This window comes from Diadema setosum, chromosome 10 (assembly GCF_964275005.1).
Source record: "Diadema setosum chromosome 10, eeDiaSeto1, whole genome shotgun sequence".
In the NCBI taxonomy this organism is placed as follows: domain Eukaryota; kingdom Metazoa; phylum Echinodermata; class Echinoidea; order Diadematoida; family Diadematidae; genus Diadema; species Diadema setosum.
The window spans coordinates 15,481,269-15,506,487 of record NC_092694.1 but is presented as its reverse complement, the minus strand read 5'-3'; the positions used below and the strand labels follow the sequence as shown (position 1 = coordinate 15,506,487).

General features: G+C 39.4%; 1 protein-coding gene across 1 annotated transcript; it reads left to right on the top strand.

Annotated features, from left to right (window-relative positions):
• Positions 1-1,381: 1,381 nt before the first annotated feature.
• Positions 1,382-24,990, top strand: LOC140233792 (phenolphthiocerol/phthiocerol polyketide synthase subunit C-like). The gene is made up of 4 exons (XM_072313886.1): positions 1,382-1,661; positions 8,255-9,711; positions 9,858-9,951; positions 19,370-24,990. The coding sequence occupies exons 1-4, from the start codon at positions 1,382-1,384 to the stop codon at positions 24,988-24,990; spliced, it is 7,452 nt and encodes a 2,483-aa protein (XP_072169987.1).
• Positions 24,991-25,219: the final 229 nt, after the last annotated feature.

The following is a 25,219-nucleotide window of genomic DNA, read 5'->3' as shown; positions in this document are numbered from 1 at the left end:
CCAAATTTTAGCATAATGTAAAAGAAGACCCGCTCTTTTAGAAAATATGAAAAAGTCAAGTTCGGCTAGGTTGACCCATTTCACTTATCTTCAGTCCTCACGCAAAATCAGTGTGTGCGACTTTATGTTCGTTTTGAGGTGCACGGTCACATATGTACTTCTTTCTGTATCTTCGTTATGACCTGTTATCTCTACAGGAGGGAATTTTTCTAAATATGAAAATTGACATGATTGTTCTTATCGAGCACTAGCTCTCTTACCCTTCGGTGAATTTCTGTCAGATTTTAATATGTTGTAGATGAGACGTTGCGCTATTGATAGTTTGTCCTCTATTTTTTTTCATACGACTTCCAAATCACGTTGAAAAACTTGGCTAAAATTAAAGCTTAGCTTCCATGTATTTTCCTATTTTTTTCTTTTTGCAACTTTCTTTGCAATAACTCAAGAAAAACGGTTCCTATCAGCTCTATATTTGGCACATATTTAGTTCATGTCACGTACATTATTTCATAAAATAACAACTACTTGATCGGACACCATCTTGGGTATGTAAATTAGGGTCAAAGGTCATAAATGTTTCATCCTGTATCTTGGTGAATACATGTCCTATCTTTCCCATATTTTGCACACGCAAAGACCATGTTACATGGATCATTTCACTAAATAATCACTTTTTGCTCAGACGTCATCTTGGCCGAGCAAAGTGGGGTCAAAGGTCAAATATACTTCATTCTGTATCTTCGTTATATTGTGTACGGACTTTGGTACCAAAGATGGCAGACCTGACTCCCTTTTCTAAATGAGAATCCAAACATCACAAGGCCAATATCCCTAAACACAGATGAAACCTGTATGGTCATGCCTATATCGGGATCAGGACTCAAATCACTGATTTTCGAAAAGATCGGATCACATTATTTGTTAGTGTTAACAAATTCCAAGTCTAGTTCTTTTTCTTTTTCTTTTTTTTTCGGTGTTAGGTTAATGTTCCTGAAACAGCTGATATAATGTATGATAATTATGTTTGTAAATGTATGTTTATATTTGTGTCACTGTCAATTGTGTTGTAATAGTATATTGTTGTTGTTTTTTCTTGCACTTACCTGCCTGTCATTTGCCTGTGGGCAGGTAGTAACCTAGGAATGTTTTCTACATGTTTTGATCTGTGAAGAAATAACGTATAAAAGCAATAAAGTGAAGTCATATTGGCTTCAGACACCTCATCTGGTCTACACATTAATATGTCTAATCTACAGTGATAATAAGATTAAGGAAACTTTATGAATATCCCAGGCAGGTCGCTTTTAATCCAAGCCTTAACGTTGTGCACTATTCAAACAGCTGGATATCTTGTATGGACACCAGGAAACACACGAGCGTCATGGACTTTGCCACCGACTCTTCAATGCCGATAGAGGACAAAGTCGCCATCGTAGGAATCGGATGTCGGTTCGCTAACGGAGCCAATGGCGTCTACAGGTTTTGGGACACTCTGGCCAAGGGGGTCGACTGCACAGCATCCGTCCCTCCTGGTCGCTTTGATGAGTCATTTTTCCTCTTTCCTGGTGAAAGGCGTCCTGGAAAGATGTACAACGTGTGCTGCGGATATCTCACCGAGAACCCAGAGCTCTTTGACAGGCATTTTTTCAAAATGCCTCCAGGTATTTGTTGTTTTTGTTGTTGCGTTGTTGTTGTTGTTATTATTGTTGTTTATTTCAAACAAGCACATAATTATTCTCCTTGTATTACTTTCTCAGGCTTAGGATAAACTTGTCCGTCTTTTGATACTTCACGTGCAAAGCTGATTAAGTTTTAACTCTTGAGATGTTTGGCTCATCCTTTCTCATGGATCATAATTGGCCCGCTGAATTTCAATTTCAATTTCAATTCATTTATTTCCATACATCCTATACAAATGGATGACCCTCATTACCTGTCAGCGTCTTTCAATAGTAAAGCATCTAATCAATATCAATGTTCTTTATTTTTTCTTTACTTTATCTTGTGAAGTTAGGTAGGCCTACAACTAACCTTCCATGTACGGAGATTTTTAATCTCGTGAATGAATAATCTTTATCGATGTAAGTGTGATATGCATGTCATTTAGAAGATATTTCTCCACCATCCTTCATTTATTCATTCCTGTCAGTCTGTTACACGATAAAGCCACGCAGAATCGTTACACCAAAGAATGATATCATCTGAAAATCTCACTTTTCCTTTCATATTCACGGGACATTTTGTCTATTTCATCTTAAAGCTTAATGAGAAAGATATAAGACTGACACTAATCACTAAAACTTGGCAGTACATATTGATTAGCCAGGAACAGGTTCAGCTTTTTTGTGTGTACGCCTCCCGCTGGTCCCAGGATACTGCTACATTGGGGATTTTATAGTCGATTGGCAAAGATTCTGCCATCTTTGTATTTTGAATCTCTTTATTGATACCCAGGGGCATAACCAGCTTTTTTTTTTCTTCAAGGGGGTGCGTTTTGACATTATAATGTATCGAGTTCTTTTTGACAGATATTTAGAATTTTGGAAGTTTTCAATTCCCAGACTTTTAGTGTTTTTGAAAGGAAATAAAGCGGAGGAAAGGGCACCGGCGTAGCTGGGATTTCATTTCATTTCATTTTTTTTTTTTTTTTTTTGGAGGGGGGGGGATGTTAGTATGCGAGGGAGCGAAGCGACCAAGCCCGAGCGAGAGGAGCGAGCAAGGGGGTGGGGAGGGGATGGGAGGGGATGTCCCCCTAACACGGTAAGAACTTTGTGCATTTTGATGTTGTAAATGGCGCACTTTGGTGCATGCTTTTGCTTGTTTAGTCGACTTGAAACAGTCCCACTTTTTTAAGGTAGCAGTATACTCTGATATAATTATTGGGGGTGTGGGAGGGGGTGTCCCTCTCCCACGGTGAGAACTTTTTGCATAACTTGCACCCAAATGTCGCGATTTTAGAACAATCGCGATTTTCCAAGCAAGTGTAAATGGGCCTATTGGTGCGAGTTGATGCATGTTTTTGCTTGTTTTAACGACTTGAAACGGTCCCACTTGTTTAACTCTTTATGGGTCGCACGTCTGACTCAGTCGACGGCGTGCCAACTTCGCATATTCTGCTCAACAAACAAAGCCGCCACAACCGATTGATAAATCGCTAATCACTGCTAATCCCGCGGCACAATGAAAGCGTGTCTCGTGCTTTTGTTCCTCTCATATACCAACGGCTTGCATTCTATGTGATGATTGACTATCAAGCGGTGTTCCCAACTAGATTTGCTCGTACATTCTCCCACGGTTTTATGTGCAAAAGTCATGCCTTTACAGTAATGTAGCAACTGGCCATTCAAAAGGAAAATTGAAAATAGATTCGTCATACAATTTATATCGAAACAAAGCTTGGCATTCCTCGTTAACTTTGCCTACTATTATGTCCATCTTAACAGAAAGTTGTAGAAGTTATACAAATTGGAAACACACAATTCTTTCTCAAGGCATGACTGACTACTTTCGTGTCTCAGAATAACGTGGCACACAGGGAGTTTCCACCATGGCACATAAAAAGTTAAGGTAGCAGTATATACTTTGATGTAATCATTGAACAAATTCCATATAAAATAGTATCAGCCAAATAAACTTCCTGTTCTCCTGAATATCATGAACGCGACCAAGCAGGAGCGGGCGGACTGAGCGTGGGGGAGGGTGTGGGAGGGGTGTCCCCCTCCCATGGTGAGATTTTTTTTTCCATTTTGATGTTGTAAATGGTGCAATTTGATGCATGTATTTGCTTGTTTAATCGACTTGAAACAGTCCCACTTGTTGAAGGTAGCAGAATATTTTGATGTAGATTATTATTGAACAATTTGTCTTTAAAGAAGTATCATCCAAATAAACATCCTGCTTTAATATTAACACTGAATATCATGAACGCGAGCAAGCAAGAGCGAGCGGAGTGAGCGAGGGGGAGGGTGTGGGAGGGGGTGTCCCCCTCCTATGGTAAGAACTTTTTGCATTTTGAAGATGTAAATGGTGCAATTTGATGCATGTATTTGCTTGTTTAATCGACTTGAAACAGTCCCACTTGTTGAAGGTAGCAGAATATTTTGATGTAGATTATTATTGAACAATTTGTCTTTAAAGAAGTATCATCCAAATAAACATCCTGCTTTAATATTAACACTGAATATCATGAACGCGAGCAAGCAAGAGCGAGCGGAGTGAGCGAGGGGGAGGGTTTGGGAGGGGGTGTCCCCCTCCTATGGTAAGAACTTTTTGCATTTTGATGTTGTAAATGGTGCAATTCGATGTATGTTTTGGCTTGTTTTATCGAGTTGAAACAATCGCACTTGTTTAAGGTAGCAGTGCATTTTTGATGTAAATCATTAGTGAACAATTTGCCTATTAATGGTATAATTTAGAAAAACTTCTTATATCAATTCTTACAATGAATATTATGAACGCTGTCTGTTATGCAATCAAAAGAGAAAAAAGAATGCACACGAGGATGTATATAAGGGAAGGTGATTTTGTATAATCAGGCCTGAAATTCAGCGATATTGTGCAAACTTTTTGTGCATTATCTGTATTTTTTCCAGTCCCCTCCAAAAAAGAGTAATTTAAACAAATAGCTGTTTTTTTTTTCATTGAGGCGTTAATGGCTCTTATTCCGAGTGTGAATCATCTCTGTGTATGTACAAAGTATAGTGAGGTAGAGCTTTACAGGAGGATGTGGGAGGGGGGTGCCCCCTCCCTATCGACGGAGCTTTTGAGTTTTTAGAATTGAAATAAAGCGATCTGAAGCACACTTTTCGTTAGAAAATTCGGAAATTGTCATTCCCCATAGTGTACTAAGTCTATACAGTGCACTCCCGTTATGACGAAATGCTCGGGACCGGCAGTTTTCTTTCGTTATAACGAAATTTCGTTATAACCGAACAAAAAAAAAATATATAACAAAAAAAAGGAAACCACGCATATGTCATATTCTGTTTGTTGAGTACTCGTCATACACTGGAAAGCTATGTGAAATGGGATGGTGCCTTCCAAATTCCGTTTGAATATTACATTTAAAAGAGAGTATACAGTTGTTTGTATTGTCACACATGTACCATAGAATATGATGGTTTTAGGATTCGGATACAGTTCGCTATTCCAAAGGTTCGTTTCTTGCTAAAGTTTGTTACTCCACAGGATCCTTATTCCAAAGTTTCGCCATTCCCGGGATTCCAAAGGTTTGTTGTAATAAGAACCGTATTTCATTGTCGGATTAACGAACCTTATTAATAAGGAACCTTGGGAATGTTAAAACTCCAAAATGTTGATAATAACAAACCTTATTTCATTTCCGAACTAACGGACATTTTATTTGTATCAGAAAAGGTGTGTTTTGTAATAGAGGACCATCGGAACAATAAAACGAACCTCATTTAATTTGGTCTTCAGATTAGTGTATAACAATAACTCAAGTAAAGTTCCCCTCGGAAACTGTGCGTGACACACGGAGCGAACACACAGTGATCTGAAGCGTTCGCCCATGCAGATACGCTTATCATGATGCTTTTTCCGCTACGTATTTTCGAAAGCGATCCTCATTTCGTTATAACGGAGCACATTTCTTTTGTTTTTCTGTGTCAGTGGTGCTCGGAAAAGACTTCGTTATGACGGAAATTTCGCTATAATCGTGTTCGTTATAAGCGAATTTTGTACCATAGAGTTTAATGACGATAATTTTGGGACCAGAAGTTTTACTTCGTTATAACGAAATTTCGTCGTGTTCGTTGTAACGGGAGTACACTGTAGAATGGACAAGGCAAAGAAGGGGTGGCAAGATACCCCTCCAATATTCGATTTATATATATTTTTTTCGCTTTCCAAATCCCCGTTCAAAATCTTGGGGGGGGGGGGGAGCGACTGCCCCATCGCACCCTCCCTTGCTATGCCAGCAATGAAAGGGTTAATTGAATGGAGATAATATCCCCTCCCCCACGACGGAACTTTTGAATTTTTATAAAGTTAAGTGACAGATCTGGTGCACACTTTCGATGAAACATTTGCAAATCTGTCAATCTGAAGGTGTATTAAGTCCATGGAAAATAATATGTGACCGTGCACCTCAAAACGAACATAAAGTCGCACACACTGATTTTGGGTGAGGACTGAAAATAAGTGAAATGGGTCAACCTAGCCGAACTTGACTTTTTCGTATTTTCTGAAAGAGCGAGTCTTCTTTTACATTATGCTAAAATTTGGTATCATAAAACGGGCAGGAAAGTGTGTTTTTTTAGCAGTTTATCTCGAACATTTTTAGTAGAATAGTGTGATTAGTTGTGTCTTTAGAATCCCTTTTTCATTTCTGAAAAACCTTGTCCACACTCTTCACTTTCAACTCTAATAACTTTTGAAAAGATAGTGCTACTGCTTTGAAAGTTGGCATTGAATATGGACAGAATGTGTTGATGAGTCATGCTTAATTTCAGTTTAATTTGATAACCCCTTCATTGTTGTTACTCTGGTGGTTTACTCCCTGTTTTTTGTCCCATTCATAGCACAGCCAGCATGGTTTGGCAAAGATTAAGCACTTGAATAGACACTGTACTTCAGAGCCTCTTTTCTCAGTTCACACTTTTCCTGAGTTTGTGCTTTCTTTGTAATATTTAGATCGGTTAGGAGAGTCTATTTGAATTGAGTTATACATCATTTTAAAGCTTAAAGTCTGCTCTTTCAGAATATGGTCTTAACTAAAAGTTCATGTCAGGCGACTTTTTGTTTGTTTTGAGGTGCGGGGTCACATATGGACCGAATGGGGGAGGGTGTGGGCAGGGGTATCCCCCTCCCACACGTGAGAGACTTTAATTGCTTTCAGTGCTGCCAGAACCCAAGGTGCGAATTGTTTCTGCCCACGAATTTTTTGTCCGTCGAGGAAAATGGAAAAAATAAAACACTGAAAAACAAAATTAATTTATGTAGCGTCCGGCGTTGAAGTCGCTTGCAGACTGAAGTGGTGATTTTTTTCAAGGGTCTGAAGGGGGCTGCGTTCGCGCTCAACCCCCCCCCCCCCCCCCCCTTGTCGCCCATGATACCGTCTGCGCGGAAATTGATCACGGCTTGGTCTTCCGTGAAGTTGGCAGCCGCGAGCTTGTGCTACAGCTGCTTACACTATATCAAAGTGAGCCCTCCACGTTAGCTTACAATGCACTCATAGAATACCGCAGGAAATACCGACTGCATGCAGGGCTGTCGAATGCCCAGTATAAAAGTACGATATAGGCCTACACATAATTATACAACAATCGACTGAATGCATCATGCATGTTATTTGAAACCACGGAAGTATAATAGATACAGTACTTCGACATTCACCCGTGGTGCGATCTGTTTTTCTCGGCCACGAATATCGATTCCTGCTACGGTTCCACATTGATGCAGCTGCCAGTTGCAACGCCAAACACACCTTATGTACATGTTGAACGTATTCCTGCGATCTCGTTCGAGATCGAAGGGGACATTATAACGTGTACACACATTCCGCTTTTCAACCCTCTCCGTGTCATATTAATTACGCATCCATAGGTCTTCACTGTGTAAAGTTGTGCACATTTGCGCATGGACACAGAAAGTTTTTTAGTCAAACGTCCTTTGCGCAAGACTTAAAGGAGAGCAAGCCCCTGGGAAGTAAAAACTAAACAGAACAAAACCAAAAAAACAAAACAAAACTGTGCGTAATTATCTACATTGTATTACGAACAGAATTACTCCCGATAACATTTTTTCGTTTTCTATCAAAGACGCATGAAATACATTTCTATAATATTTTATTATTCAAGTTTACATTCAAGGTCTACGACGGGAGAACAATCAGGAGAGAGAGAGAAAAAATAGACGTTATATCGATTTTCTGTCTTTATCATTAAAACATTTCTCCTCGGATTTTACACTACGAACATCGCGTCGCATAATGGGTGTTATAATCATACTGTTCGTGATGGCCTAGTCTTTGCGAATTTAAACAGGCGCAGCATTCTGACTACGTACCTAACTGCGTCAGCTGATGTGTGTCTTTAAGTAAAATAGCACATAAAACTCTCCTTTCACATCATTTATTAGTGAAATAGGAAGAACAAAAAATACAATCAAGCTAATCGTTCCAGCTGTTTTTATTTTATTTTATTGGGGGGGGGGGGTTAAACGCTGGATATTTCATATTACATACTAAGTAATCTATCATGGAGTAAATATTGGATGCGTTTCTCTTTTACAGACGAGGCAAACCACATGGATCCACAGACCAGGCTTCTCCTTGAGGTAGTCTGGGAGACCTTGCAAGATGCAGGAATCTGCGCTCAGTCGGTGCGCGGATCGAACACAGGGGTCTATATGGGTGTGACTGCGAATGACTATGCCATCCTGGTATCACTTCCGGGTGACAACATTAACTCGTATACAAATACGGGCACAAACTCATGTATGGCATCCAACAGGATCTCATACGAGTATGACTTTCATGGGCCAAGCCTGACGATAAATACAGCATGTTCTTCGTCCTTGTACTCTGTTCTTCTCGCTTGTGATGGTCTAAGAAAAGGGCAGTGTGATATGGCAATTGCGGGTGGTGTGAACCTCAGCCTAAGCCCAATGGCAAGTGTCGCCTTCTGTCAAAGTGACGTAGTTTCACATGACGGCAAGAGTAAGACCTTCGACAAGTCAGCTGACGGATTTGCTCGTGGGGAAGGTGTGGGTGCCATTGTTCTCAAGTCTCTACAACGAGCCATCGAGGATGAAGACAGGATCTATGCCGTCATTCGTGGAGGCGCATTAGGTAACGACGGTCGCACATCGGGCATTGCACGTCCAAACTACGATGCGCAGGTTGCCCTTCTTGAAAAGGCATATGATGACGCTAAGGTTAATCCAGCAGATATAACTGTTCTCGAAGCACATGGTACCGGCACTAAGGTTGGAGACACAATCGAAGCCAATGCAATCGGAGAAGTTATGGGTTTGAAGCGCTCGTCTGATCAGCATCCCCTATACGTTAGTTCAGTAAAGACAAATTATGGGCACACTGAGGCAGCGGCCGGAATAGCTGGCGTCATCAAGCTTGCTCTGTGCTTGCAACACGAACAGATTCCCAAACAGGTCCACTTTGTATCCTGGAACGATGATGTCGACTACGTTAAGCTAAATATCCGTGTCCCGGCGGAACTGACAGCATGGCCAGAAGGAGCTAAACGTTTGGTTGGATGCAGCGCATTTGGCTTCGGAGGTGCAAACGCCCATGTTGTCATGGAAGGTTACGAGAAAAGTCAAGTGCGTAAAGACAGCGTAACAGAAAGTCCGGCCATCCTATTCCTATCCGCAGCAAGCAAGGATGCGCTCATGAAATATCTCCAGGACTGGGAGAACTTCTTGACTGAAGTTGTACGAGACGACAATGTATTCTACAAAAACGCCTTGTATACTGCGAGTGTGCGCTCTACACATCTTGAGCACCGTATGTGTATCATCGCAACTTCACCAAGAGATGCCAAAAAGCAGATCCAGCTCAAACTCAGCCAAGACGCTAAAATCATCCCGACTGTCACGACTGGACGTGCGACACAAGGAAAACATTCCGTTCATCGGCTGGTTTTTGTCTACTCTGGTATGGGAGCTCAGTGGTGGGGCATGGCACGTCGCCTCATGGCAGAAGATTCAAAGTTCACCGAAGTCATCAAGGTACTTGTGATTATTTTCCTTTTCTGTCCAAACTCCATTTTTGGCATAATGAGAATAGCACATTTTAAACTAAACACAAAATCATTTTAAAGAATTCAAAAAGACCCTTAAACCTTGATACACTCTTGTGTTTCTTACACCTACAGAACATTGAAAAAATTCTCACTAAGTGTGGGGCGAAGTGGTCGCTGACGCAAATGTTGACGGCAGAAGAAGACCAAACGAAAATGGATGAAACTGGTAAGTAAAAAAAAAAAAAAAATCCTCTGTCTCTTCATTATACATCATATGTATATACAAATGAAGAGTTAAAAAAAAGACAGACATATTTTATTTTTTTGTATCAATTTGGTATGTCTGGGATTCCAACATTTGAACATCAAAGAAAATATCAAAGAAAATTCAACAAAACTTTCTTGGCAAGTAACGGCTGCAATATCATTGCAAAATTATATGTTTTCTCTATTTGATGATACGATAACCTTTCAACAATGTGGACATGGCGTTCATATGCTTCGCATATTATGCATTATGTACAATGCAAACATTACATAACTTTCTTACGATATATCTTTTTTAAGCAAACAATTTGGCAGGAATATTGTTAAGTTTATTGACTATAAGAAACCTTTTGTATATGAATAAAAACAATTTGTCACGTCAAGCAAATTGATCTTTTCAAAAGTCGTTCAAGAGTTGTTCAAGAGACGTTTTTAGAGGTCTCTCAACCGAGATTTAGGCAAATTCTGTTTCTGATATGTGTTTATATCTTCAATCGTTTGATCCAGTTGCACCTATCGACTATTATGTGTGTGTGTATGTTGTTTGTTACTTTGTTTTTGTTTTGTTTTATTTTCGTTCTTGTTTGGGTGAGCAAAAAGATATGCCCCTTCTCATTCCTCTTAAAGTCGTGCAATTCATGCAGTTTATTGAAAGAATTAATACCAGACATTGTCAACGTCATTTTCAACACATGTCGTTTCATTTTTTTTTCATTTTTTTTTTTTATTTCCAACAAACATGCAATTGCAACAGCACATTAATTACCAACAAAGAAAACCAATAACAACACAGTACAATACAGTTACAAGGCAAAATGACTAAAGTGCAATTGATGTTGTGACTTTCATGACAATAATCTGTCGAAACTAGGGGCAATAGAGGGACTGCTAAAAGAATGGCTTATATAGTTTGGAGTCTCTTCATGAACACGTAATTCACTGAACTATCAAAAAAAAACTAGGTAAATTACCTAATCGTAATTTATGAAAGAATTACAAAATACACATACATACACACACACTCACAAATAAACTAACACGAGGAAGCTCTCTGAAAGAAAAGTAATCAAACAAACAAAGCGCAGAAGAATTGACAGGAAGGTACTTTTAAAGAAAGGGCGAAGGAAGATGAGCATGCATGAGCTCACCGAGATGATGGCAAGAGGATTGTATTTTGAGACAACGTTTATGATGAGAACAGATGTACTCGAAATTATGACATACTGTTTCTGCTTTAAATTATTATTTTTTTAATATCAAAACTGTAAACTTCTTTTAAAATTCCGAATTCTAAGGCAACAAAAAGAGAATGAAATTTTCTGAAATGGCCCTAGTTAAAGGCAAGTTTTATTCATTGGGTTGTCTTGTAGGATATGAACCAACGATATTTATCATTATTGCTGGTTTTTGTTGTTTTTTTTTTACGAAGGTGAGATCGAACACAAAAGGGAGATAATGGTTGGTAACCATGTAAAATGATTGTCCTATCAAAGTGCAAATAATACGCATCATTGATCTTTAGAATGTTATTTTGTAGTAAACATAAGAGAGATATCCCCGTGATTTATTACAAGTATTACACAAAGGTGTTTTTTTTTTCTGTGATAATGATATTCCCTCTGCGTATTCCTCGTGTTATGTTCTTTTCCCAAGCGAGTATGCCATAGTGTCAACTGATATAACAAAGTTGCAAATAACATTATACGAGCAATTTCAGGAAGACGGAATTGGACTTTACCTTTATGAAACCTTTACTTTTAGAGATAATTTGACTTAGGAATTTGACCTAGGAATTAAATTGAAGCTACTTCTCTTTACCTGTGTAGAGAAAAAAAGAATACTCCATAGGTATAGATATTCCAAAGTGTTACTAAAAACATACATCTTGTTTTTGAAGACTTATTCATGGTTCGTTGGCTCTTTAAAGTATGCACTCAAGCATTTTCTGTAATTCGGTGTAAACATGTCAGTATCGACACTGGATAAAACACATAAGAGATTAAAAACGTATATTAAATAAAACACATTTGAGGCATTCGTTATAAGTATGGTTGCGTGAGCACACCTGCCGTATACGACTACTAAAAACAATTCCCTCCAAGAGAAAAAGCATGCTAACTCGTCTTAGTGACCACCTGTCTGTAACAGCCACGTTTTTCGTCTCCCTGGGGGTGGTCGGTATTGACAGGTTTTACTGTAGGGCTCCAGTCAGACCTGTCATAGCGACCAACTGTCTATAGCGGCCACCTGTCGTATACGACCACTAGAAACAACTCCCTTCGAAAAAAGGCACTTTAAAGAACCTGTATAGCGGCCTCCTATTTATAACGGCCATTTTTTCGTGGCCGCTATAGGCAGGTTTGACTGTAGTAAAACCTGCCGTATACAACCACTAACAACAATTTCCTCCGTTTTCAAGAAGAAGCTGAAAATGTCAAAATTCCGCCTCCTTCGCCCCCCCCCCCCCCCTCAAAAAAAAAAAAAAAATTGGGCATCCCTGGATTCGCCATGGCAAACCTGAAAATACATTCATTAATGGCCTTCTTAATATAGTGCTTATCACGTCTGATTCCTTAGAATATTTTTGCCTTTTTTTACAATTCCAAATATTGAGGCCTTTGCAACAACAACAGCAACAACAAGACATTCTATTACCATCGGGATGTTACCTGCTTCACTGTCAAGTTGACTGTCATAACAGTTTGGAGAGAAGTTTGATATGCTATTAAAAATTAGATTCATCTCCCCAAGTCCCCCCCCCCCCCCCCCCGGTCCCCGTGCCCGGCATCCCTGGATTTCATTTAATTCATTTTTATTTCATTTATTCGGTTACCACACAAATCATACAGTGTTGAATTTACAACATCAATCCATGACTATGTAAAGTGACACATAAATCAAAAGTTCAATATATACAAATAACATTTACATGGCACAAAATCAATTGAAATCATTTTCAAGTACATTACATTCATGACGGATGAATAATATTGTGTGTGGTGGGTCCCCAGGAAGAAAGTCAAACACAGGCTGTTACACTTACACACACACACTCTACACGCACGCAAGTGCACCTGGACAGGCGTGCGTGCACACACACCAACGCACACACAACAAAGAGAATGAGAAAGAAGAAGAGGAGAAAACACCAACAAGACTGTCACAGGGACAGTATCAATGACGGTACCTGCAGCTGGAAGAAAAAGAAATAAACGAAAAGAATTAGAAATAAAACCACGTGGACCTGTTCTGCAAACATGCCGAATAGTCTATATCTGTATTAATAATTTCAAATCATCTGCTAAATCATATCAATAAATAGTTATCATCACCACAGTATTGCAAAACAAATCTCTTTTCAAGCTTACGTTTGAATGAATGCCAACAGGAAGTTCGTTGTATTTCACTAGCTAAATAATTCTACAATTTGGGGACCATTGTAAATAAAAATATGATGCAGTATTCGTAATCTAGTTTTCGGCATATGAAACATATCACTCTGTTGTGTTGGATATCTGACCCAGCATTTCTTGAAATGAGTTATTCAACAACAACAACAAAAAAAAAAAAAACAAGATGAGTGATGCAATTCAAATGATCATCAATAAAAAGCCCCACAAATTTTGTTGAATGTACACAACATAATAATAGGTGTTTGAAGGAAAACAATTTGTCCAGAAAAGTTTTCTAAAGAATACCTGAATAACATGCAATGAATTGTTTGTATATTCAACGATAATCTATTCGCTTGAATCCAATTATTTGGAAAAAAAAATCTTTATTAACAGTTTCAAAAGTATTTGGGATTTTTTATGAGAAAAAACAGTCAAATTATCAGCAAATAAAATAAAAGTCAAAAGTTTGGAAGGATATGTTATATCACTAATATTACAAAGGAAGAGAAGGGGCCCTAATAAAGATCTTTGAGGAACACCGCATGAAATATATGTGTGTGTGTGTGTGTGTTCTTTCAAGACGACTCAATATTATTTAGATAAACATGTTTTTGGGGGGATTTAATTGATCAGAACAAAACATTGTCCTTTTTTTTAAAAAAGTCATGTGACATAATATGAATTTTTGACGTCACAAAAACAAACATTTTTAACAACATTCAACGACAGTAAAATCACCAGGCGTCTGATCCGTTTTTGGACTGTAGCTCTAACATACGTTAACATCAATACACTCTAGAATCACATACACAGAAAACAAGGGAAAGAAAAAAAAAGGATAAACATAATGCTGTCTGCCAGACAGGTAACTTCTGAAGCACTCCAAGGCCTTCTCACGTATACCATATGATGATTCCGTTTGAAGAGAAGAATTTCGTGGTCAATCGTGTCGAAGGCCTTGGGGATGTCCAGAACCACAGCCACGGTATGTTCATGGTTATGCATTGCAGAAGCATTTTTTTTTCCAATGAAATATAACATTGCATCTTAAGTTGACTGTTTTTCACGAAAACCAAATTGCGTTTTAAGAAATATGTGTTGTTTCAATAAAATTCATTTTTATTTCATGAATATTTTTTCAAGTATTTTGGAAAATGATGTAAGTAAAGATATAGGTCTTTAATTTAAGAAAATTGAAGGATCCTTTTTTATAAATCAGTATAACCTTTGCAATTTATGTCTTTGAAGGTACAATGCCACTATCTATTGACAAATTAAAAAGACACGCCAAATAAACGCCATTTGCAAAGGAACGTCTTTTAATAAATCATTTGGAATCTTATCAAAACCAAAACTACTTTTATTTTTCAATTGTTTTATCATATTCAGCACTTCCTGTTCCTTCGTGGGAGTCTGTAACGATTCAGAAATGGAATCATGCAGAAAATTATGAATTGACTTTGGAGGGGGCGCAACTTCTTTCGCCAAATCAGGACCTATAGTAACAAAATAATCATTAAATTCCTCAGCTATACTTTGATTATCTTTTTCAATTTCATCACATATTTTCATTTCCTTAATAATCCTGGAATTGCCGTTATTAAAAACATTATTATATCACTCTCCATGTTGGTTTAATACTGTTATAACATTTAACGAATTGCTTAATAAAATATTCTCTCTTTTTAAAACGCAAAAACACTTAACAAAGTATTCTTATATTTAACATAAGAACAATTATTGATATCACTAGGATTCATTTTTTTATTTAGAAATAAACTTATTTCTCTTTTTTTATCCGCACATTTCAATAAAGATTTATTTAACCATGGCTGCCCAGCAACTTTTGTATAATCGTTGTTTTTCTTCAAAATAACTGAATCATCATATAAAGTATTAAATAAAATGATTTTAATAGAATTATTCACTTCATCTTCATTAAAAACATTACTCTTATCTGCAGACGCTAGTTTAGCTTTAAAAAAAAAACAATATCTTAACTTTTAAAAATTTTTATTCAAACACTTTTTATTTGAAAATCGACCAAAAGAATCAGAATATTCTAGAAAAATGGGAAAATGATCACTAATATCGGATATCATGACGCCACTTTCACAAGGTGATAAACAATTTGAAAAAAAAATAGTATCAATTAAAGTAAAGGAGTGAGTGGAAAGAATGAGAGGACATCAAATCGAAAAAAAATCATGAACTGAATTATCTTTGTAATGCAAAAAAAAAAAAAAAAAATTGATGTTGAAATCGCCCATAATAAAACATTTTTTTCCTTTGTAATTCCGGACTTGATAAGAGTCCTGCACATGGTTTGAAAAATCAGTGATAGAAAAATGAGGAGGTTTATAAATCACTCCTATTACAATGTTTTTATCATTGGGCATGATAATTTCAACTAAAAGAGACTCTAAAGAATGTACCATGATATTCAAGTTAGGAATACATTTATAATGATATTTTTGAGAAAATACAAAAGATATGCAACCCCACCTCATTTTATATTATTTCTATTGTTTGTAATAGAATCAAACCCTGAAATACCATAAAGAGGAGAAACATGTGTAAGCCATGTTTCTGTTAAACCGATTACAGTACAATGATATACATTTCTCCAAAGAGATGATAATGCATCATTATTTTTTTAGAAATACTCCTTACAATGAAATGACACATAGAAAAACCTTCTTTGCTATCAACGATCCTATCAGTAATTTGAATTTCTGTATAATATACAAAACAAGAGGGCACACTAGAAATTTCATTTTCATCAAAAGGATAATCTCAGTCTTGTATTTTCAAATTAAAAGTAACGCCCAAATCCGTCTCTATTTCTGTATCAGTCACATCATCAGCATTATTATAAATTTGATCTGGTGAATACGCTAAAAACCGAGCAAGAAAAAGAGGTTTAATAAAACAGTACATGGCATGACTGAAGAACAGGTAGGTCTAACTGTGTAATGACAGAAGAGGACATAAAAAGAGGTGCAGCTGCAGGATCTGTAATAATAAAAAGAAACAATACAGTTCGAGACAAAGCAATAATACTACTGCATACTGGAATTACAGTTATTACGCTACTCAAATTGCTATCTACTCAGACCACCAAATGCAAAAACAAAAGCAGCCAGTGTTTCTGCGACGTGTGTTTTGGAAGAATAGGAGTTACATAAAACGTCGAAATGATTGAAGCATGCTTAGATAATTAGGTGATCAGAAAAATCGCAACAGGCGCAGAAATATACGGATAAAATATCATGAAATGAGATTGCAGATTACCGTGCTTAACCATGATTCCATAGCAAACTGGGGCAAACCATAGTTACTATACCCCCTTCGGATAAAACAAACAAACAAAGTAACAAAAACATAAAGGCCACGCCGCGCGGCTTACACGGGGGCGACCCAATTCCACATATCAACTAAGATGAACCGATTGAAATGAGAGTGGTCGTTCGGATTGCTTTTTTTTTCTTTCTTTTCTATTTCTTTCTTTTTCCTTCTTTTCTCCTTTCTTTTACATTGCATAGCCAAGCGTGATGTGGTTTGCGTGGGGGGGGGGGGGGGGCACGCATCTTACGACAGTGGTTGCAAGCGCGAATTGGTCGCACATACCTGAAGAATCAAGATCACGCCATCACATTTATTTGCAAAAGTACATGTCGCCGGCTGAGAGCGAGAACGAGAAGGGCGCCAAGTCGCCTCGAACACTGAGTTGGTAATGGCAGCTCAATGCCCCTCCCACTCCCATCCGACGATGTATTAGAATGAGTCATAACATCGGTACTATACGTAAAAAAGGGGACGTTTGTAGAGGGTGTTGAAATACATGACCATAAATTTTGTGCGTATTACCTGAGCAATTCTTGGGCAAATTCCAAATTCCAAATGATGTTGCAAAGACACGGTCACGCCGCGTGGTCCATACATACACTGCATAAGGAAGTGTCAGACCTCCCAATTTTGGATAAGAAATTATTTGTAGCAATGGCTTTGTGAAACACATTAAAGTAAAAAGATTTCAACTGAGTTTCGACAGTGCATTTGAAATTACGAACATGGATACGAGGCCATTCGTCTGTATCAGTATTGATATCAAACAACTTATTCCAAAATTCAAGTTTGTTTCCAGGCACTTCCACAAATTTGAATATATAAGATATGCAAATTTGGTGATTTTTTTGGCCTGTAGTAATTTTTGTAGAACCAAATCATATGGGTCGTACGTTTAATCTTGCTTTTCTTCCACCGTCCTCGCCTGCACCTTCCTTTAACAGTTTCCTGTCAGGTGACAAGGTGGCCAAAACCATGCCATTTTCCGTCATTTGACAGTCACAGTCAAGTAGGGGTTCATGGGACCCAATTAGGTTTATGACCACATACTTGTTTGTCATGTGTTCCCTGTATGAAATGCGGAGTAATTTCCTCATGCACATGGTCTCAAAAGCCTGGATTCCCCTCTCTGCCTCTGCCATCAGTGTCTATGTCTCCCATCTATTTAGCAGGATGAAGACCGCTAGTGACTTGTAGAGAAAGAGTCTTTTGTCAAATTTGATCTTGCTCGTCCCCACCTTGTTCAGTCTATTCATCGCTGCTGTTTACAAAATTAATCTTGATTCATATCTCTGCTGTGCATGTGTCGTCTTTCGACAGAGTTGTTCACAAGTACTTGAAGAATACATGCGACCATACCTTGCACAACCAACAAAAAGTCGTTAGGCATGGGTTTTTAGTTAAGGGCAGATTTTTAAAGAGCAAACTTTAACACATTTTATCCATTACTAATACCAACTTTGAAAATCAGTAGCATCATCTTTTTTTTAAGTTATTATAGTTGACAGTGAAGAGTGTGTTAAGGATATCTAAGAAATTAAAAGGGATCTCTAAATAATAAATAAAATCACGCTAATCTTCATAAAAAGTGTTCTGGAAAAGTTGCTAAAAACACACTTTCCCGTGCGTTTTATTATCTCAAACTTAAGAATAACGTAGAAGTATTCTTTTAGAAAAAAACAACAACTTAAGATTGACTAGGTTGACTCTTTTTACGTATTTGAATCAAGTAAAATCAGGGCGAGCCACTTTTTGTTGGTTTTGTGATGTACGGTCACAAGTCAGTGTGTGTATGCCTATATGTGTATATATTTATATCATGAATATACATGCATATTAAAGGGATGGTATCGTATAGGTTGACGTGAGAACTCAGCGCAAAAAAAAAGAAGAAAATGCGAGATACTTAGAAATTCCTTTCTGAAATGTTAATAAGCATATAATTCTAGGAGAATTTAAATGTTTAATCGATGAAAATCTGTTTGAAATATCGGAGATATCAAAAAACAAAATAAAATAAAGTGGCCCTGATGAAAGGTGGGTCTCACTTTTTCTTTTAATATTAGGAGATCATTTTGTTTTAGATCAATCTTTGAATTCCTCTTCGAAGTGTATTATATTATTTTATATTTCCTAAGAGCTTTCTCACCTTTGAAAAAAAAAAAATTCCCCCCAAAAATGTTGGAAACCTCAAGCCACCATCTCAACCGGAATTGTACCATCCCTTTATTTCCGAGCTACCACTTAAATCGTAAATCACTCACGTAATTTTCAATATTCCATATGTATTTACTTTGAATAATTTTTGCTAGTCGTACCTTTTGTGTAACTGTTTACATTTATGTTATCGCGTTTTATATGCATATGTATTTTTGTCGTCACAATCTATTATCAGGATATTCAATTTGTTACTGTCGTTACCATTTTCTTACGGTCTTATTTTCTCTTTTTTAAAATGCTTAAAAACGGAGGGAAAATTATATTTCGCCGAAGCCATACATTCCATTATAGATCTTAAATTTTGCATGACTCTGAAGCCCACTTCCCTTACAGTAACATGAGTTGCAGCCCCTGACGTGAAAGCATCAAAATTAAATAGATTGTTTATGTTTTTTATTCTTATCATTCTTATAGACATCGCACAACCCTGCCTCTGTGCTGTTCAAATTGGCCTTACCGAGTTCTTCCAGTCCCGAGGAATTACTCCCGACGCAATCGTGGGTCACAGCGTCGGTGAGGTGGCTGCAGCCCATGCTGGTGGCTACTTGACTCTTGAAGAAGCAATTCATCTCATCTACACGAGGGGATGTCAGCTGAAGAAAACGAGCGGACAAGGGACAATGGTGGCCATCTTGCATAACGTTGATGAAATTGAAGAACGCCTACAGAACAGCAACTATGTAAATGAAATCGATGTAGCAGCGATCAACGGTCCGAGGCAGATAGTCCTGTCTGGAAACACAAATGCACTTGATGCTTTTGTCAGAGATCTTCTTGACGAAGGAATACGATGTATAACGCTTAAAGTAAAAAATGCCTTCCACAGCTTCCAGCAGGAAAAGGTGCGCAAAACTTTCCTAGCCAAAATGAAATGTCTAAACTCCACCCCAGGGAAACATAACCTCAAGTCTTCGCCGAAGGTGCCCCTTGTGTCCACAGTTACAACCAAGTACTTGCACCAGAACGACATCAGCACTGCCTCATATTGGTGGATGAACATTAGATCCCCTGTCAGATTTATGGTTGCTATCGAGAAGCTCCTACGTGATGGTTACAACTACTTCCTTGAGATTGGCCCACACCCGGTCTTATCTTCTTCCATTAAGGATACAGTGAGAACATCTGACAGCAACAGCAACGTGGTAGTTTCGGGAACCCTGCAAAGACCTGCGGATACCAACACTCATGCGAGTGATATGCTCAACCTTCTGCGGTCGATCTCGAGACTGCATGTCGAAGGCTACCCGATTGAACACAATCATCTCTTTCAAGATCCACCGTACGAGGTGGTATCACTTCCGACATACCCATGGCAGCATGTGCTGTGTACAGGTATAACGCAGAAAACGGAGAAGCTTTATCTGTTCCCTGTTAAAAATCACATTCTGCTCGGAAAACGTCTCATTGCCTCACACCTAAGCGATGAAAAGTCCACCAAAATCTGGCGTTTAAAGTATTCACAAGTGTCACTACCATGGATGCGTGATCACAATCTCCAAGGAGCTGTCATTGTTCCAGCAGCAGCTTACATAGAAACTATGCTCGCGGCCACTAGAGAGATCTTTCCTGACATTGACCTTATCACATTAAAGGATCTGAAATTTGAGAAATTCATCTTCGCGCCAGACAATCAGCCAATAGAAATCAGTCTGGAAACGGGCATGAAAAAGGCATTCTTCACCTTGCAGAGCTTCAAATACACTGACAATTCTTGGAATGTGAATACTTCGGCCGAAGTAGACCTTTCAAGCGATGCTTGTAGTTCTATCCAACCGTTGCTAGATGTCTCCAAGTGTGTGAGGCTGTCATCGGAAGACATCAAGAGAAAGTACCCTCGCAGGGTTGATGAGGTTGAATTCTACGACGAGCTTTGGCAACGTGGTTTTCATCTAGGTAAGGCGTTCAGAGGCATTGACAATGTATACTTCAGTGATGACTACAAGGAGGCAGTTGTGTATGTTTCCGTGCCAGAAGTTATCTTTCGTGATTGCCAGCACTTCAATTTCCATCCTGCTCTCTGTGATTGTATCTTCCAAGCGATTGGGGGCGCTGGATTGTTTCGCCAGAAAGAAAGGGCACTACAGGAAAACATTTCATTTAAAGCCCCATTTCAGGTTCCGCGCTCTGTGGAAAAGATTCATGTCATGGGCAAAGCTCCAAGCAGAATGATAATGCACATCAGTATGTTCGATGCGGATGGTGTCACATACGGAGAAGCGGTTGTAGCTGATGAAACTACCAAGCAAGTGTTCACCCGCTTCCAAAACGTGATGTTTGAAACTGTGGACAATGAGTCAATAGGAAAGGTCCAACTCTGGAGTAGGAAGTGGATTCCGATCCCTAGCTCCGTGGAAGGGAGTAAAGATCTTACTTCGGTCAAAGAAGTTAAGTCTGGCGTTTCTGGGTCAGTTGTTATCGTGAAAGACAAGACAGGTCTCTGCCCGGAACTAATCAAACGTTTGGAGGCTGAGGAGATTTCAGTCTTTGATCCATGGAGTTCAGATGACCTTGAGCGAGATTTCAGAGAATTTGTGCAAACACTAAAAGGAGTAAATCATGTTATCATGCTTTCAGCTCTCGATGTTGAGCAGTATGATTCCATTGATATCATCGGGAAAGACCAGTTCTCAGATGCACAACAGATTTCAGCACTAGGACCGTTGAGTGTATATCGTGTTCTAACATCACACCGTTCGCGAACACAAATTCAACTTTGGATTATCACCCGTGGTGCCAATTTAGTCATTGAAGGTGAGCAAATTCAGCCCCTGATGGCCCCTACTTCATCTCTCGCCCTGACGATAATGCATGAAGATCCAGAATTCAAAGTCATGACTGTTGATCTACCTTCTTCACAGGACTATAAAGAAGATGCATTGTGGCTCTCTCAGTTCATGAAAACACCAACATCCGCGGAAAACAATGTAGCATTACGACAAAAACAATCAGATTGGGGTGACAGCAATGAAACTGGGCTTCCATTCGAAGTGCATGCACAGCGAGTCGAGGTTCAGTCCTCGTCCAATTTCAAGGCTCCTGCAAAGTCAAGCGGATGCCTCATCAACTTGAACAAAATGATGAGTACGAAGCGTTTGACTGTTGAACACACAGAGAAATCTACTGATGATGCACATGATGGCGAAATCTTTGTTACAGTCTCGGCGTTTTGTGTCCAACAACTAAAGCATGATCCGATTAAATGTGGATACCTATTCGCAGGAGACATAAGAAGAAGTGACGAAAGGTGTGAAAATGGACAAAACGAAACCGTGATCGGATTCCGCACAGGTGATTACCTGCCAATCACTGTTCATGCACGAGCATCAGACGTGATACCAGTCCCCGTCAATATCACCCCTGTCAGAGCTGTCAATATCGTCAAGGAATACTTTCCTTGTTTTCTTGCTCTTCAAAATGCCTTGAAGTCAACAGATAGGGGCATGGTTATTGTTTGCATCGAGGATGGACGTGATCATGCTGGTCTTGCGACAGCAAAAATGGCTCTAGAGAAGGGTGCCAAGGTGTACGTTTACTCAAGCTCGGTTTCTGTAATTGCAGAACAGAAAAACTTCTTTGACGATGAACATGTCATTCAAGTGTCTGATGGAAATCTTGATGCTCACTTCCAAAATAGTTCAGCGGATGTGCTCATACTCTCTGGGGAAGTTCAAGCAGATAGACAAACTCTCACTTTACTTGCAAGTAAACTTCGCCCATTTGGAACTGTCATTCAGGTAGGCGGACAAATGAAGAGCGCAAAAAAGGTGATGCATATTCCTCCAAACATTTCCTTCGTTGTGTGTGCCAGTAACTTTGGGCACCTTTGCGGATTCGAAGATGAAATAGCTGCACTTCTCCACTTGTTCAGCATCCCGGACAGCTGCAAACTGCAAATACACCCAACATGCCTTTCTTTCCCTATATCAAATTTGTCCCAGCTGCCACTAGAAAATATGACCGTTTGTATCGACAAAGACACGATTCCGGCTTCTTTCAACTTTGAAACCACCACATTCAGTGCCAATCCAGAAGCTTCCTTCCTTGTGACAGGTGCGTCAAAGGGTTTTGGTCTCTCGATAGTTGAGTGGCTTGCAAGTTGCGGGGCACGTCATATTTACGTTATGTCACGTAACGCCCCGCCTGATGAAACGTCCAGACGATTCAAAGTGCTTCAGGACACTGGGGTCCAAATCACACACATGGCAGTTGACATCGGCTCTCCTCATGATGTTGAGACGGCGCTATTAGCTATCAAAGATGACCGAGACCACCAACTGGAGGGAATCTTTCATTCAGCAACGGCATACAGAGACGCCTATCTGCATAATCTGACGAGGGAAACCTGGGATATTGTCATGATGTCAAAAGGATATGGTGCGTTGCTTCTTCATCAGCTGACTGCGAAGCTTAACTTCCCACTGAAATACTTCGTAATGGTGTCTTCAATAGCAGAGTTGATCGGTAACAGAGGGCAAGGGAACTACAGTGCTGCTAACAGGTTCCTTTCGTCACTTTGCACGATGAGACGAAACCTAGGGCTGCCCGCGACATCAGTGCTACCTGGTGTAATCAATTCTGAGGGTTTCGCAGTGAGAGAAGGGCTGATAGAGAAGTGGAAGAATTTGGGGTTTGTCAGTCTATCCCCTTCAGAAATCATTAACGTGATGGAAGGCATCCTTTCTTTTGATTACAGTGTCATTGGCGTAGCAGGTTATCTTGACGGAATGGATTTTGCGAAGGCATTCCATGCTATGATCTCCTGTCACTTCTCACACCCCGATGGTTCATTCTCCATCTTGAAGTCCTTGGTACCACCTGAGGCCAAGAGACAACAAGGCGAACTCGACATCGTTAGGCAAATCAAACAGGGAAGTCCGGAGGAAGGCAAATCCTTGATCGGGACTGCCTTGACTACAAATCTGTCCGGCACGCTTGGTTTCCAAGGGGACATTTCCCACGAAACAACACTCATTTCTCTCGGACTTGACTCTCACTTGTCTACAGATCTTAGTAATTTCATTCATGACCAATTTGGCGTCTCACTGAGTGCAATTTCCTTTCTTAATGACACGTTAACCCTCAAAAGCCTGACGGAAGCTATCTATACACGCATTATGTCAGACGATTTGAATGGAGAAGAAGAGACAATAATCAGCCCGACCCAGGGTTCGGAGGGGGAGTTGTGGCTTGATGTGAATGAAAACATTGAGACACCATCAGCTCAACTGATATGCTTCCCTTCTGTTGGGGAAGGTCCGACTATGTTCTCCACATGGAGGGACCAGCTAGCTGACCGCAACATCCAGATGATCACAGTTCAAATGCCTGGATGGGAACGTCGAGAACAAGAAAAGCCACTTCAGAATCTTGAAGAAATTGTCTTGAAGCTTGCTGAAGTGATTTTACCAACACTTATACGAGGTCACTTTGTATTCTTTGGACATAGTATAGGAGGACTCATCGCGTTTGAACTAGCACATTACCTCAGAGACAACTACAACATTTCTCCCGCCCACATCTTCGTCAGCTCATGGTTCTCGCCAACTCTGGAGTATCCCCGCCCTGATGATCTGAAGCAAAACGGTCATACCTATCGCAAGATGCAGCGCATCGTCAACAACTATGTGGATTCATCGAAACCTCCGACAACAAATGGATCCCCTTTCAAATTCAGTTTCTTTGAGCCGTCCACATTGAGCAACGTCCGTCACAGAAATGCTCTTATCCCAAGCATTGAAGCTGCTATCCTAATATGCAAGAAGTATCGCCATTTACACACACACAAGCTCCAGTGCAGCCTAACCGTGTTAGGAGGCAAGGATGATGACTTCATCGCCCCGAATCTCCTGGATGACTGGAAGAAGGAGATACATCCAAGTGCACAATTCCAAAAGATCCTACTCCCTGGTAAGCACATGTACATTCTGTTTGCTTCAAAACAAGTGCTTAAATACATCATGGTACTCCTGAAGGAGTCAGAAAATGGCACTCGCAGTAACCAGAAGCGGCCCCTGTCCCGCTTCTGGCAGCAGTAATTACAAATATTCACAGCAGTCTTCCTTTCTCTTCTTCCGTCTTACACTAAGGTGTATTTGATGTTCTTTGTTTCTTTTTTTTTTCTGACATGTTCTACACGGTGTCTTACAACACCAATTCCTCTGTACAGAATAACTTGGCTGTCGTAGCAAGTTTTCAAACTATGTATCCATGTGACTGTGTTTCGACTTTATTTTCTACAAGCAGTGATTGAGCCTATTCGTCAAT

What these genes read in the sequence shown, in the direction of transcription:
- LOC140233792 (XM_072313886.1), top strand. Translation starts at nt 1,382, where the DNA reads ATGGACTTTGCCACCGACTCTTCAATGCCGATAGAGGACAAAGTCGCC. An exon ending in AGTTCACCGAAGTCATCAAG is followed by an intron (nt 9,712 to 9,857) that starts GTACTTGTGATT and finishes TTACACCTACAG; the next exon opens with AACATTGAAAAAATTCTCAC. An exon ending in AACGAAAATGGATGAAACTG is followed by an intron (nt 9,952 to 19,369) that starts GTAAGTAAAAAA and finishes TCATTCTTATAG; the next exon opens with ACATCGCACAACCCTGCCTC.